The 15,355-nt window shown below is 47.1% G+C and overlaps 2 protein-coding genes across 17 annotated transcripts in view; one reads left to right on the top strand and one right to left on the bottom strand.

Moving 5' to 3' along the window:
- LOC308240770 (membrane progestin receptor alpha) overlaps positions 1 to 2,066 on the top strand; it is a gene marked incomplete at its 5' end in the record, with an annotated part of 31,737 nt that extends 29,671 nt beyond the window's left edge. For 3 of the 5 annotated variants that reach the window (XM_080654183.1, XM_080654182.1, XM_080654185.1), the window contains one exon: positions 622 to 2,059. In XM_080654183.1, the coding sequence (XP_080510309.1) occupies positions 622 to 1,475 (854 nt within the window). In that variant the 3' untranslated portion in view covers positions 1,476 to 2,059. Of the gene's footprint in view, positions 1 to 621 lie in introns of all 5 variants that reach the window. The other 2 variants (XM_080654187.1, XM_080654184.1) reach the window with 2 other exon arrangements.
- A 6-nt stretch (positions 2,067 to 2,072) lies between these two features.
- Positions 2,073 to 14,761, bottom strand: MTFR1L (mitochondrial fission regulator 1 like). 12 transcript variants are annotated; one of them, XM_080654190.1, is made up of 8 exons: positions 14,656 to 14,761; positions 11,553 to 11,669; positions 10,942 to 11,046; positions 7,454 to 7,563; positions 7,018 to 7,229; positions 5,717 to 5,847; positions 5,526 to 5,593; positions 2,693 to 3,687 (listed from the first exon to the last, which is right to left on the bottom strand). In XM_080654190.1, the coding sequence occupies exons 2-8, from the start codon at positions 11,574 to 11,576 to the stop codon at positions 3,582 to 3,584; spliced, it is 756 nt and encodes a 251-aa protein (XP_080510316.1). In that variant the 5' UTR covers positions 11,577 to 11,669; positions 14,656 to 14,761; the 3' UTR covers positions 2,693 to 3,581. The 12 variants fall into 12 exon arrangements, with proteins under 12 accessions (XP_080510314.1, XP_080510319.1, XP_080510318.1 ...); XM_080654191.1 differs by having other exon boundaries at positions 14,561 to 14,676; XM_080654188.1 differs by having other exon boundaries at positions 2,073 to 3,687; positions 5,526 to 5,847.
- Between the last annotated feature and the right edge of the window lie 594 nt (positions 14,762 to 15,355).

The raw sequence follows: 15,355 nt of genomic DNA, 5'->3' as shown, positions 1-15,355 counted from the left end.
GGGGACCAGCTGACTCAGAGCAGGCTGGGGCTTACCGAGCAAGGTTCCTGCCAGGTGAAAGGAGAGCTCTAATTCTTGGTGCGGTACCCAGGATTGCTTTGCATAAACTTTCAAAATGCACTCTCCATACCCCAAACAAAAACTTAAGCTCTTTTGCTTTAACAAGGACTTTTTTTTTTTTTTTTTAAACCACTTTCCACTTCAAATTGTAAAATTCTGTTATATTCTGTTTATATAGAATTCTTAGGCAAAATAGACAAATCTTTCACAAAACAGTTTCTGCAGTGTGATTCTTAAAGAAATCAGTAACACAAACTTCACATATGAAAACTCAGCTGGAAAAGTGGTCTGATTATGTCATGTTTGACTTTATTATGGAGCTTTTGGGAAGCATCTATATATTTGAGTAGGGGGATATATTAGATCTGTGTTTTAGAAAGATCATTCAGGCAAGAATAGAGATTGAAAGCTGGAAGCTCAGCGACAAGGGATGTGAAGAGTCTAAGACCCCTGCACAAGGTGGTGATAATAGCCGATATTGATTTCAGAAAGAACCAGCTAAATCCTGCTCAGGGCAAAGTTTTCCTGCAGAATAATATTTGTTCATGTCTGTTTCACTAGGAAAGAAAAATGGTGATCAGAGGAGTGTTTCATCACATATAGAAAGTCAGACCAACAGAGAGTCTAAGAAAGATGCAACCCAGCTAGACCATCTGATCCAGGGCTTGGGCGATGATTGCGTGGCACCCCCTTTAGCCACTTCAACCCCTACAGACATTCAGGAAGCTGGACTTTCTACTCAGTCCCTCCAGGCTTCTGGCCACCACAGACTGGGAACCCCATTCTTGACTGTGTTGTCTTTGTTCCAGCCTGAGACTAACTTAGTCTGTGCTGGAGATAGTCAAGACTCACTGGCTTGTTCCTTCACGCAGGACTTGGAAAGTTCTTGCTTGCTGGACCAGAAGGAGGGAGAGAAGGATTCTTCCTGGAAAAGGGAATGGCTTCATGGATCTAAGAAAAGGAACCATCAGGGTGTGGAGAGACACAGTAAACCACCCGGGGACAAGGGCCAACAGCCCTTGGACAAGCCTAAATTGGAAAAGTTGTCTGCCAAAGAAAATAGGCAGGCTCCTGTCCTCTTTCAAACTTACAGGGAGTCCTGGAGTGGAGAAAACACAGAAGTAGTGAAACAAAGATCTTGTCCTGTTCCTGTGGTCTCCTGGGAAAGTGAAAAGAATGACAGGGACTCCTGGAGTCAGCTTTTCACTGAGGATTCTCAGGGCCAGCGGGTCATTGCTCACAACTCCAGAGTTCCTTTCCAAGAGGTAACCAACAATTGGAATCAGGATTTAGGGCAGTTTCCTAACAGCACTTGGGCTCAATGCCAGGATAGGCTCACTCAGTTAAACCTGCAGCCTGATTTACTCTTTACCCAGGACTCTGAAGGTAACCAAGTTATCAGACACCAAGTCTAAATATCTTTGAGGGTTTGGTTTTAAAAATACTTGGGGAGGTATGGAATGAAGCTATTGTTGTTGAACATTTTGTGTAAATAAAGCCATTGGTGATACTTGTTGAGACAGTATGGTTGGCATCATGCCTTTTTCTGAAGAACAGGTGGCTAGTAAATTCCTTGTATGAATTCAGTGAGCACTGAGTTGGCAGGGGAGGAATTCATACCTCCACGAAAGGGCCTATTACTCAAGCAACTCTTTGCTCTTTCAGATGCCTAACTGGGACATTGCTTCTTAGAGATATGTATACTTTTAATCTCTGGTTGTAATCATACTTACTCAACCTAAGCTTGGGACCACTAATTCCTAACACTTTTTTGAGTGGTAAACAGGAGCAAGGGGATAGATAGGTAGAAGGTAGAATTGTAGCAGTATTATTTTTTGTTAATTTTTGTGGTGACTTTACAGCATTTTAAAGTTATAGTCTCTGTTTAAACATCTCTCCCTTAAAAATCCCAAGCTATATAGCAATGTGACTGTAACACTCCTCTATTACAAAGTGGGTGAGAACTTCCTTTATAAAACTGAGTCCAAATAAATGACTGTTTACCAAGCGGCTCTTGTGGTAATTAAAACATTACCAGTTTTATTTTTGAAAAAGCAACCTTTTTTTAAAAAATATTTTATTTCAGAGAGAGATAGGAACATCAATGATGACAGAGAATCATTGATTGGCTACCTCCTGCACACCCCCTCCTGGGGATTGAGCCTGAAATCTCGGCATGTGCCCTTGGCCGGAATCGAACCTGGGACCCTTCAGTCCGAAGGCTGACGCTTTATCCACTGAGCCAAACCAGCTAGGGCGAAAAAGCAACTTTTTAATATTAGATGCTTTCACTGCAGTAGGTCTGAGCTGAACAGGAGTCTAATTTGACCTTTGTTCTATCCAAGACTTTATCCATCAAGTCACAGTTTTCTGTGATGCAGGTGTGGTACCTAAGAGGCTCCTAGGGGGCAAGTTTGCAAGTTATAACATGGAACCACTTTAAGAGCTTAGGGAAAAATCTCTACATTCTTTTTTTTTTTTTTTTTTTAAATAAAAGGCAGGACTTTATAAGGAAAAGGGGGAAGTCAGGAGCCTGTTAATGAAAGTTCATATACTACAAAATTAACAGGAATTCTATACCCATTGAGTACATCAGGTGATTGTAACTCAGAGATGGACACAGCAAATGCAGTATCTTGCCAAATCCTTTAATGTCAGGTAGTACTTCAACCCAAACACACACGGGATACATACTGCAGGGAAAGGGACCTGAGGGCATCTGAGTCATGCATGGTGTGGATACAAACCTTGGCCCAATATAAAGAAGCAGTCAAGGGCCTCAAAGAAAGATGGTATTCTCTTTCCCCTCCCCATTTGTTTCCTATTGGGCTTGAACTAAAGTCCTCGGAAGAGCAAGAGTTTAGTCAGTGGAACCAATGAGGCCCCAAGGCCTTGGAGGGTAGATTTGGTTGTATGGTATTACAAAATATATTTAAGAAAAAAACAGCCCAGGCCTCCCAGAAGCAGCCCAAATGCCAGCTGGTCCAGAGGGCCAACCTCTACATCTAGGTGTGAGACACGGGAAGAGGGTGATTGCTGGGCATTGGTGTTGGTTTGTGATGGAGCAGCATAAGATTTTTCCTGCCCTGTGAACATGTACATAAACACTGATAGCTCTTTCTGTTGCAAGAAAGCTGCTAAGAGTAAGTGACAGCTGGGCACAAAGTGTCCGGTAAGACCAGTTATAGGGTCTTATGCAGTGAAGTAAGTCATTCAGGACCTATTTTCACACAGGGGCAAGGTAAAACCAGAAACTTCTAGCTCAGCCTTTAGACCGAAACATTCCAATCTATACATTTACCTGTAACAAGTGTGTCAGCTCACAATAGGCCTTAGCTTCTGCAAAGGTTTGAAGTATGGGAAACAAATAATCCAGCTCTTTTCTTTCAGTCCAAGCTCTAGCTTTTGGGAAGACTGTTGCAGAAAACTTCTAATGCAGAGACAGAAACATCTGCGGTGAGGAAGGCAGCTACTGAAGGAATTCCAGGAGCAGGAGACTGAGTGTGCAGAGCTGAGTGCTGTCAGTTTCCTTTTCTACTGAAATCTTCTTCCTTCAGAGCAAACTTCCTTCTTAGAACCTCAGAAATAAGGATGGCAGGGTCCTCCTCCTTCAGTAAACTCCGGTTCCTAGAGACATAATAATTGCTTAATTATTAATAATTTAATAATTTGAGTACTTGCTCTGTCTTGGGCAGTGTTCCATGTCTTTGAATACGATCTCAATACTAGTCTAACATTTGGTTGGGTTAGATCATCCCAACAAATGTAAAGTGTTACTCCTCAAAAGTGTTAATTCTCAACAATCTTAGGAGGTTAGGTGCTATTACAGTCCTCTTTTACAAACAAGGAAACTGAAAGGTTATACAATTTCCCCAAAACTACTAAGTCTGTCATTGGTGAATCCAGAGTCCAAAAGCAAGCCTAGCTGGTTGTAAATCTCATTTCTTAACTAGAATGCTTTACCATTTCCCGAGATGGTTCTAAAATGTGGACAAAGTAAAGGACCATCAACTAGTTAGAACTGGCTGTGATGGCCAAGATTCTGCTCCCACCTTTGGTGCTATATTTTCTTAGTAACATTCCCCCAGATCAGCAGATGAAGTGACATATCTCTTGTCCATTTTGACCTTTATTAGTTCCAGGGAAATGGTGTTCAGAAAGTTTCCTACTATTCTGTGTCCCCATCAAGGGGTCAGTGAGCTTTTTAAAATGAGATCTAGAATTTATAATAAAATGTTCACATAAGGGACCTGTGGGAACAAAACCCACTCCAAATTGACGTAGGTTCAAATTACCTGACACATCATAAAAGTATGTTCTAGATATCTGGAAAATAGTTGTTTGAAATCCTAGTGGACTTATATCCACATACATATATCCTCATGAAGTCCTGCTAGATATAAGGGTCAAGATTGATTGTTAGTGGGGCTACTTTCCCATTCTTTGTCATTAACCCATCTCCTCCTATTAACAAGGGATAAAAGATCCCAGGATACAAGTGGGAAGAGGGGCTTGGATCTAATATGGGGCAAGAGGCAAGTAAAAAAGTTTGGGAGTCAATGACCAGAAGAAAAGGACTCAGGGCAGCTCCAGAGCAGCAGCTGAATTTGGGAATGCAGGAGACCAAAGAACTGTGGGTATGACCAAGACCAACCTAGGGCCAGAGAAGGAAGGTGAAAGTGACTTCCCTAAAGGATCGACTACTAGGAAGCAATGAGGGAGTGACAGCCTTGTCTGGTTTTCAGACAGAAATGGCCAGACACAAAAAGGGGTCCTTGCACAAGGTAACCTTCCCTTCAACAGGAACTTGGGAGAGAGCCCTCTTCTCTCACAAGAGCTTTTAATCTACATTAACAAATAACGCTGGCCTTTGAGGTGTGGATGTCAAACTTAAATGTTTTAAAGCCCAGAAACCTGCAAATAAGCTTCTTTGATGTGTCCCATGCAGGTGCCCAGACCCCAGTGAACACTGCAAGGTGGTCACTCCTTCCAGTATGAGCAATTCTGATGGGCAGACAGGTTTAGGAACTCAAAAAATCCTTGTTCTCAAGTCTCTGAAATTGCAGGGTTAGTGTGCGTAACAGACCACTATTTCAAAGCAGAAACTCCCAACTTTATGAAATTCTTCCACCAAAAATGTCTACCCAACTTGAAGGGTGGGATATGGGGACACTTATTAGCAGTATGGTAATGGTCAAGTCCCTGGGACAGAAGTGAGATTAGATGAACCCTGTAAAATTCCTACTAGTCTAACATTTGGTTGGGTTAGATCACCCCAACAAATGTAAAGTGTTACTCCTCAAACTGGGGCCCCAGGCATTAGCAAGCAGGTGGCAAGGTTTGTGAATGAAGTTAACACATGGCAACTACTGAGGACTTGCTATGTAAGTACCCTCTATTAGATCATTGGCCACAGGTAACTAAAATAGTAAATAGATCACTAGAGCTAATTATCAAATACTTACAGATCTTGACTCTGTTTCATCCGGTGAAAGTCCTTCAGGATCCCCATCATATCTGCAAAGCTGCTGGCCTTGGACAGAGAGACACAGTCATCCTCTTCAGATGAGCTGCAGGTAGCTTTGTGTTCCGGTTTGCAACATTCAGGGCTGGCAGAACAAAGCAGGGGGACTGATGGAAGCTCGGGGACCTCTACCTCGGTCTCCTCAGTGATGTCACTAATGACAAAGGAAGTTGTAGAGTGGAATGAGGATCCAAAACAAGGTAAGGGAGAAGAGACATTTGAACTTCCTGGAGATAAGAAATCTGGCGTTAATGAAGCCGAAGCTGAAAGAGAAAACAATAGGCATGGATGGACATGGGGGCTAGAGTACAGCAGTAATATCTTCTGCTCACAAGCACTGCCTACCAAACATTCATTTCCTGGGCTGACATCATGACATCCCAGAAGAGCCAGGGTGGTTTCTGTAAGCTGGAGGAAGGTTCCTCCACTAAGCTTCCTTCTCAGGATTTTAAGATGTAGAAGCAGGGCTCTTCCATGTTCTAGGCGGGCACAGCACCTCCCACCCTCACCCCATAAAGACCTTGGCTCCTAAAAGCTCCCATTCTGCAGTGAGCTCTGTAGTAACAGCCTGTTTAGACGGAAACAACGACAGGACCAAGGCCTGAATTTGTTCCTTTCTCTAACTGGGCTAGTGCTTTTGACTACCCTCTTTAACTGCTGTCTGTGGCTGGAAGAAGCATTCTGTAGCAATAGAATGGTGACCATCCTCCTAGTTTCCCAAGTTTTAACGAATTTCCTCTATTTTTAAGAAACACTATAGTTTTTCATAAACACTATAGTTTTTCATAAACTACTTTAGCTTGTCTCTTTGCTGCCAGTAAATGCAATTCCTCTATAAAAAAAAAGGATTTCAAAAAGAACACTAATTTTCATGTTCTACCACTTGGTAAGCTTTAGGAACTGACTGATCTCAACTAGGAGGAAAAAAAAGGAATATGGGGATAAATAAACCCTGAGCTGCTTGGGAGAGACACTTACTGGTATTTCATGCCACTAGCAAAGGCAGACTCCCATCCTTTTCTATTGTTCTGCCTTAGCTGCAGACAGAAAAGTGGAAGGATGGAGAGGTGGTCTCTGGTAGACAGGGAAGAGAAGACAGGTGCTCAAAGGGGATGCTTATTGCTTATATGGAAAAGGAAAGCTACTGAGGGCTCATGGAAGACATGATCTTAGAGACACTTGGCAGAGGGTGTTGGTTTTGTGGCCAAGGGAGAGAACCTGCTTGGTCACAGGCTAAGTGAAGATCTTGTTCCTGAGCAAACTAGTCAAGCTCAAAATAACTGACAAAGACTAGCCAGGCCTCAGAGCAACCCAAGTCCTAGGTCCAAGTCCCCTGAACCAGGGACCATCATTTTCTTTACCACTATCCTGTCCAAAAGCCAGGGGGAAAGGAGCAGCCTGCTATATTCTGGCCCTGACTCAGAGTCTCCTACCTGTATCAGCTGCCACTATCTTAGCAATCTGGCTGCGCAGGTGGCTCAGCTCATCCTGCAGCTCTGTGGTGCGGCTCAGGGCTGGCAGGGCTGGCTTCTTCAAGGCCAGGAGCCTCTCCTCGGACCCACGCAGGTTGGGCACTGAGGCATTGCGCTGCATGACAATCAGAGGGCTGGGCTTCCAAGTGTGCCTCAGGGGGCGTGTATCACTCCTGGACCAGGGAAAGACCGGTATATCAGAGTCAGCTGGCCACTCGACCCTTCTAAAATTCCTTCACCCACCCCTACAAGATTAACAGCCAGGTTCTGCTTCCATTCTGAACCCAGAGATCTCATTCCTATTGCCCTCAGCCTCTCACAAGCCCTCCCCCTGCTGCCTGCCTCACCTGGGCAGAAGCTCCCCATTCCCCAGCAGTATGGCCATTGCCTCGGCTACCTGACCCGGGCGTATGTCTCCTCTTCATCTGCAGCAATCCAGGCGATGTCAGCCAAAGTAGGGACTGGGGGCACATCTCTCAGACACAGATCAGAGACATTGGGCAGGGTCTATAGGGACGCAAAATTCACCAACAAACATCATGATGAGACAATCTAGGCAAAATACATAGGAGGGCACCTAATTCAGTACTGGGGTGTCAGAAAGGCTTCTTGGACCCCATCCAAGCCTACTGTTTTCTCTTTCAGAGGATGGAGAGGAGGGTTCCAGGTTAGAAACAGCTTGAATAAGCGGCCAGAAGCAAAAGTTTGTGGGATTACAAATAGTTTTGCATGGCTAAAACAGGATGGGGGTGAGGAGGTTGTAAGAGGTTGGACAGCAAATTAGGAGCTTTGATTCTAAGGTCAATAATAAGCCACTGGAAGTTTTAAGTAAGGATCCGATTTTAGGCTTTGAAAGATTACTCTGCTGCTGTCTGGAACACAGATGGGAGGGTGAACAGACCAGTTATGAGGCTGTTGTATCCAAGCAAAACAGGTGGCCTAGAGGAGGGATGGGCTCTGTTTTAATAAAGTTTTATTTGAAAAACAAGTTTCACCAATTTCTGTGTGTGTGTGTTTAAGAATATGTTTTTTATTTTAGAGAGGAAGGGAGAGAGAGAAACATTGATTGGCTGCCTCCTGCATGCTTCCTTCTGGGAATTAAGCCTACAACCTGGGCATGTGCCCTGACCTGGGATCCAACCAGTGACCTCTTGGTGCTTGGAATGACACTCAACCAACTGAGCACACCAGTCAGGGCTCACTGATTATGTCTGTGATGGCTTTTAAGTTACAACTACTCACTTTTGCAGTTATAACACAGCCCACAGCCTAAATGTTTATAATCTTGTCTTTTACAGAAAAGGGGGTCGTTAGTGGAAGAGGGCGGTTACCTTTTAACAGAAATGGCTATTGTCTACCAGTGTCTTGCCCTCTGGCTGTGAGAATACAGGTGCAAGGATATCAATAATCTGTTACATCAACAGGAAGCTTCCTCTGGCTAGCTCTTGATCACACCTTTGTAGCTAATTGGGATTTTCACTGTTATAGCAACATTGTTTTATTTAATTTTAAGATTTTTAATATATATTTTTATTGATTTTAGAGAGGAAGGGAGAGGAAGAGAGAAATAGCAACATCAATGATGAGAGGGAATCATTGATCGGCTGCCTCCTGCACGCCCCCTGCTGGGGACCAAGCCCACAACCCGGGCATGTGCCCTTGACCGGAATGGAACCTGGGACCCTTGAGTCCACAGGCCGACACTCTATCCACTGAGCCAAACAGGCTAGGGCGCAACATTGTTTTAAGCCAACTTGGTAATTTGAACATTCAGACTTGAATAAAAAGACACAATTATATAAAAGGAATATGGTAGGATTCCTTAAAATAACCCCTCAACCCAAATGAACAACAACCAGGGGACAGAGTCTGAGTGACACTGTTAAAAGTAAATGAAAAAAATTAGGAGTATTCAATCATGTTGAATGTGAATACAAAAAACACAGAAAAAGAACTATACCAAAACAATAGTTACTGTCATGATTATGTTATTATAGGTAATATATTTTCCTTTCTCCTTTTTCTTCTTAATCCTCACCCTAGGATATGTTTATTGATTTGAAAGAGAGAGAGATTGATCTGTTGCTTCCCAACATGGTATTGAACCTGCAATCTTTTTGGTATACTAGTTGATACCCCAACCAACTGAGCCACCCCATCTGGGCTCTTTTCTCTTTATTTCCCATAACTTAATGTTTTTATGTGGGTAAATTTAAAAAATATTTCCTTAAATAATATTTTAGAGTAATTTACAACAGAAATTCAGGGATAATTTCTCAAAAAGCCACCTATACAGGAATTAAATTCAGCTGTTCCTGCTACCAGTTGTTTGGTGGGTGGATCAGGAATTGATGGCCCTCACTTTTAGATAGGGAGCCTGGGTCTCAGGAGTGAAGTGATCTTCCACTGTCCCAGGAGCTGCTGCTAAGGTGGGCCATTTAGGGAAGCTTTCTTTGATTAGAGCAGCGCTCTACTACTGGCAATTAAATGAGAACATAGATAAAGTAGTCAGCACAATGCCTTAGCATACAGTATGTGTTTAGTAAATGTTAGCTGGTATTACTGATACAAGCACACCTTGCTTTATTGAGCCTCACAGATACTTCATTTTTACAACTGAGGGCAAGACCATGAGTAAAAAATTACAACTTGCTTTATTGTGGTAATCTGGAAGCAAACCTGAAAATACCTCTTAGGTATGGTTGTACTATTTACACATACTCCCCCTACCTTGTGGGAACCTGTGCCCTTGATTAGCTCTGCCTGGCAGCATTTGGCCAAAGGACTGGAGAGATTATAACCAAGTGTCTGAGCATCCACCAAGTCCCCCATACTCCCGAGCTGTGCTTCCCTTGCTTCTGATACTTGAGGCAGTTAGGGCCACATCCCGCTCGTGCCCTTTAGGCAATTCTGGATAATCTGGGTCATGGGATGGTCCCCCTCCATCCCGTAACACACACACTCCTAACCCCATTCCTGACTCTAATACCAACCCTGACACTACTTCTGACTCCAGATCCAGCTCCTACACAGACTTCACAGGTCAACATCTAATATACAAATTCATCTTCATTTCTGTAACCACTGGGCCCATGTCTTTTCAGGCATATATTTCTGCCTCTTCTGTGTAGGCAGAAAGTTGAAGTTATTTTGTGTCCCAGCTCCCCAGATACACACACCTTAAGTAGCCTGAAGCTGGTGCTTAACCATTAGTTCTTAGAGGAAGGCAGCTGGGACTAATAAACACTACTTGGTTTTCCATTGCAGAAGGGGGTCTCAACATTGGCCAGGCAAGAATCTCTACTGCAGAGTGGGTGCTAAAGGCCCCATAGACCCAGAGGTAAGACTGAAGTAGCCAGTAAAGGAGAGGCCAGATTTGCCCAGAAAGAGGAGGCTGGGCCTCAGTGAAACTAGAAATAGATGGCTAAGTGGCCAAGTCTGAGGGCTAGTAAAGAAAAGCAGAGTTCAACGCAGAGTCACAGCACAGTACTCAGTGTCCCACGTGGAGATCTGCCAGAGTTGTAGGCAAACACCTCAGAGCACAGACCTGGCTAGTGTGGTGATGTGGTTCAGCCAGGGCCTTTGGCCCGTTCTGAGAAACGACTGCTAGAGTCTGATGAAATCTGAGCCACTTAGCAGAGGGATCAAACATATAAGATTATGAATTTATGAGCAAATTGGGAACCTGACTGTTGTGGTCAAAGGTTTGTGTGCAATCAGGAAGGCACAATGACCAGGATCCATGAGTAAGCATTTACAAAATGAAAAACAAACAGACACAAAAAAAACACACACAAAAAAACCCCAGAAGACTGGGGCACAGAACAGCACCATCCTTTCATACTCTCCAAACCTCTAGTCTCCTGGCCCTTCCAGTGCACTCACCTCAAAGGACGCCCGGGGACATGGCTTCAAGGGCAGATTGGTCCCAATTCTTCTCACTACACTGCGAGCAGCCCCATGCGGTTTATTTTGCCAGATTGGGATGGTCTAGAGCAGAGAGGGACAGTCACAACCTCAGAGATGAGTTCAAGCATTGTCCCCGTCCTCTCCCCCACTCCCCTTTACCAGGGAGCCTGGATTCTTCAATCCCAGGGAGAGGGCAACCTGTGGGCAGAAGTCAAGTCTCAACTATAAGTGAGGGCAGTTTTCCCAGTTGTTAGCCTTCACCTTGGCAAGCCACCTAAGGGATACCTGCTGCTACCAAGGCACAGTCCATGTTGGGAGGGTCCAGTAAAGGCCTGAGGAATTAGCTGGGTGTAGGAATCATCCAGGCTTCCCTCCTTTCCCTCTGTACAGAAAGGCAGAAGAAATACATGGACCCTTTAACTGCCCCCAGGTCATAGTTGGTTCTGCCTGGGGGAGCGGGTGGGAGGGTGGCCTCCTTCCAGTTCCAGGCTTCCAGGGGAAAGGAATCACCTGGGGAGTCTCCACTTCACAATAGGCCCTGTGCTCCGCCTTCCCCACCACACCACAGCCCCGGGAATGCCCCTTACCGCATTGGCTTCCATTCCTGACATCTCAGCCGGCTCCTGCACTTGAAGGACAAGGCAGCTTGGGGCGGCGTGATTCCTTCATATCAGGCCATCTTACATAACACCAGAGTTCTCTTCCTGTGAAACAACCCTCAGTGGGGACTTGATGGCCACCACATAAGCCCCACAAAACCTGCAGAGCAATGACTAACACCAAGGTTTCTCTTACATTTCACAGGGGAGAAAACCAGCTCAAGAGACTGCCTTCACCCACTAATGGCTCTTCCAAATCCAGACCCTTAAAGGTTCTGTTTCAGACTTGTCGCCTGAGCTTGGACAACCCTGGAAGCCCTCCTGGGCCCTTGGTTTCCTGAGGCAAAACTTGTCAAGATGCAATAGAACCCTATGGTAGTTAAAAAGCTCCTGGGAAATGCACACTGTAGTAACCACCCAAGTCCCACACTCCTTGTTGAAGATGAGATGCAAAAGCCCAGCATGTGTCACCCACCTAGCACTGTGGGGCCCGTGCAGGGAGAGAGGTAAAATAGACAACAGAATGAACAGCATGCTCTAGCCCAGTGGTCGGCAAACTCATTAGTCAACAGAGCCAAATATCAACAGTACAACGATTGAAATTTCCTCAGAGAGCCAAATTTTTTAAACTTAAACTTCTTCTAATGCCACTTCTTCAAAATAGACTTGCCCAGGCCGTGGCATTTTGTGGAAGAGCCACGCTCAAGGGGCCAAAGAGCCGCATGTGGCTTGCGAGCCGTAGTTTGCCGACCACTGCTCTAGCCAATCAGTCTACTAGGCTACAAGGAAAAGAGCCAAATTCTTTATCCTGGCTCAGCCATCTACAGCTTTGCAGTCATAGGCAAGTCATTTAACCTTTTGAATGTCTTAACCTTTCCAAATGTTGGTTTCTCCACCTGTAAAAAGAGGACAAGAAGAGGTGCCACTCTAGGTTACTTTAAGGATCCATCAGTGAACTAGGGAATTTTAAAGGGCTTTAATGAACTGTTAAAATGTGACAGATGGGTAGGGTCACTCCTGCCTGGATTCTTCACAGCTGCCCTTGTGTGGTGAGCAGATGCTCTCATTCAATGAGCTCTCATTCCCTTGTTCATCAAACACTAACAATGGCCACCTTGTTGGACACTGTAGGGGCTATGGAGGAGTAGGACAGCCACTCTCTCAAGGAACTCACAACCTAGAAAAGAGACAGCACCTGAATACATAATTCTAGCCACGGCTGAATATCAATCACTGTGTGAGAAAGGCACACGAGGCAGATGGCCAGGTGAATTTAGTCCTGACCTCAAGGTCCCATGGTGAGCTTGGAGGGGGAAGGAAGGTAAGAAAAACAGCAACAGTAGCACAGGTCCAGGACAGGAAGGTGAGATATCTGAGAGGAGCACAGTATGATCAGGGGTAAAGATTAACGGGGGTCAAGTCATGAGGGCTGGAACGCCCAGGTGAGAAGTAACTGGGGGGCCAGGAGAAGGCTCTGAACGGGATGGACTGGACTACCAGCGCAGCTCTTTCTGGAAACCTCCCTCATCGAGTCTCTCTTTCACCCCGAAAGAGGCGTTATCACTCACTTTATGGAGAAAGCTGGAAGGAAGGAATTATCATTCATATGGGGAAAGGAAGCCAGAGAGACCTGCCTTCTCTTCACACTGTGAGGCTGAATGAGGGCCCTGCCGGTGAAAACCCCCAAGTCTTCGAAACACTCTTTAATTATGGGCGACAGGGAGCGATCCTAAGGGGAGGAAACCTCCACTTTCCGCAACGAAGGAACTTGCCTAAGGTCACTCTGCCAGTAGAAAGCACCTCAAGTCTGGTCCCAACCCTGCTGCCCCTGCATGGGCTCAACTTCCAGGCGCAGTTCAAGCCTTTTGTCAAAGTCCCACTGTGTGCCCGGCTGTGCGGAACATCATGCCTGACAGTGCCGCACGGCATGCTTTCCTGTTCCTCTCCGAACTTAACCTCCAATGACTCATTTGGGACTAAGTCTCACACAACAGCCAGAGATGTTTCTGGAACACATTGCTAGTCATATTGTTCCTTTACTTAAAATCCCTACAGATTTAGATTCCTGGAGGCCCTCCCAACCTCAGTAGACCAAACTCACCACAGCCTCCAAGGCCTACAATCTGGCCCCGGCACACCTCCCCGCCACACCCCCCGCCTTGTGCTCGCCCTCCAGCCACCCTGGCCTCCTTTCAGCCCCTGACACCACCGCTGAGGCTTTGTCCACCCTATTCCCTTCCCAAAGCTCATTCTTCATGATTCTTCCGAGCCCAGCCCCAGCATCACTTCCGCTTTACTGTTCACCCCCCAGCACCTTGTGTTTCCTCCGTAATTAACTGTAATGTGCCACTTGTCCCACGGGCAGGGACGTCCTTAGGCACAGCACAGGGCCTGCCCAGCCACAGCACACACGTAAACATTTGTCCGATTAAGAAATGAATGAACGAGAGCACCGACTAAGCCTTCACACCCTCCCCACCACCTTCACCGTGTCACCGGCTACAGGAATCTTGCCCCCGTCCACTGGCAAGGCGGGTGGGTTCTTACCGCCTCTGCGCCCCGACAGCCCCTCTCCAGGCCGCTGTCGTGTTTACACACGGTCTCCCGCGGGAGCCGGGCAGGGCAGGGCCCGGTCTCATCACTCCTGGGTCCCGGGCGCCCCCGGGGACCGCGGCGCTTAGCGGAACTTTGCTGAGCGGACAGCTGCGCCGGGGGCCGCTGGGGGACCTTGCCCGGCCACGCCTCCCCTCCCCCGCAACAGCCCGACCCGACGGGGCCAAGGTCGGCCAAGTTCTCGCGGCCGGCCTGGCGGTCCTGGACCCATAGGCAGGGGCCAGGCCCAGAAGGAGCGAGGAGGCAGCGGCGGCCCGGCCCGCAAGGACCGCGGTCGAAACGAGAAGCCTCCGGTGTAGCTCGCCCCCCGAAGCTGGTGACGCGGACGAGCAGTTACCCCCTGGGGACTCAGTTTCCCCCCTTGCCAAATGAGGCGACAGTACCGGCTCCCGCGGGAACAGTAGCTGCGAAGCCCGCACGGCGCCCGCACTAGGCCGCGTTCCCTCCTCCCGGGCGGCACTCGGACCTGGTCTCTCACCTAAGACTCCGGCTCCCGGACTCCCTCACCTCACAGCCCCTCCTACTACGGCCGGCCGCCCGGCCTCCACTGCCCTCACTTCCGCTGCCCGCCCCCGGAAGCGGTCCTCCGCACCTGCGCACCGAGCCGTAACCCCCCCTCCAAAGCGGCCCAGCAGGAGGCGGGGCTAGTGCGGCTCCTGCGCGGGCGGGGCGGAGGGCGGCCGCACGTGCGGACCCTAGGGAAGGACACGCCCACTAGAGACCACGCCCCCTCTGTCAGAGCTCGGAGATGTCAGAGGCCCGATTGGTCGCAAACCCTTCAGGTCTCCGTCCTGTCGGCTCTTAGTGACGATACGACCTTTGCAATCCGAGGTTTGTCGCTGCTGGGCCCCCAAGTGTGGTGGTGCCTACTGTCCCCACCCCGTCAGCAAACTTGAGAACCCTGGCGTTCCAGGTCCTTCGGCGGCAGTTTGCCTTGCATATCGCCCTGGTCCCCTTCACAGTTCATACTTACCAGCCAAGACTCTTACAGCCTTCTCTCCGGCAAGAATGGGCTTCTCTGACTCCTGCCCTCCAGCGCTTTGTAGCTCTCTCCTATTTCAGCCTTTATGCATTTTACACACACAAACTCTCTCAAGCTATTTTCAGTGACTTGGTTGACCAGATGGGTAGGGTAGATCCCAGAGGCATTGGGAAAGAGAACCACCCACATTCCCACA

This window comes from Plecotus auritus, assembly GCF_963455305.1.
Source record: "Plecotus auritus genome assembly, chromosome: 2".
Taxonomy (NCBI): domain Eukaryota; kingdom Metazoa; phylum Chordata; class Mammalia; order Chiroptera; family Vespertilionidae; genus Plecotus; species Plecotus auritus.
This window is presented reverse-complemented; position numbering and strand designations above follow the sequence as displayed.

What these genes read in the sequence shown, in the direction of transcription:
- MTFR1L (XM_080654188.1), bottom strand. Translation starts at nt 11,576, where the DNA reads ATGTCAGGAATGGAAGCCAATGCG. An exon ending in CAGGAATGGAAGCCAATGCG is followed by an intron (nt 11,047 to 11,552) that starts GTAAGGGGCATT and finishes TCTCTGCTCTAG; the next exon opens with ACCATCCCAATCTGGCAAAA. An exon ending in GATAGTGGCAGCTGATACAG is followed by an intron (nt 5,848 to 7,017) that starts GTAGGAGACTCT and finishes TTTCTCTTTCAG; the next exon opens with CTTCGGCTTCATTAACGCCA.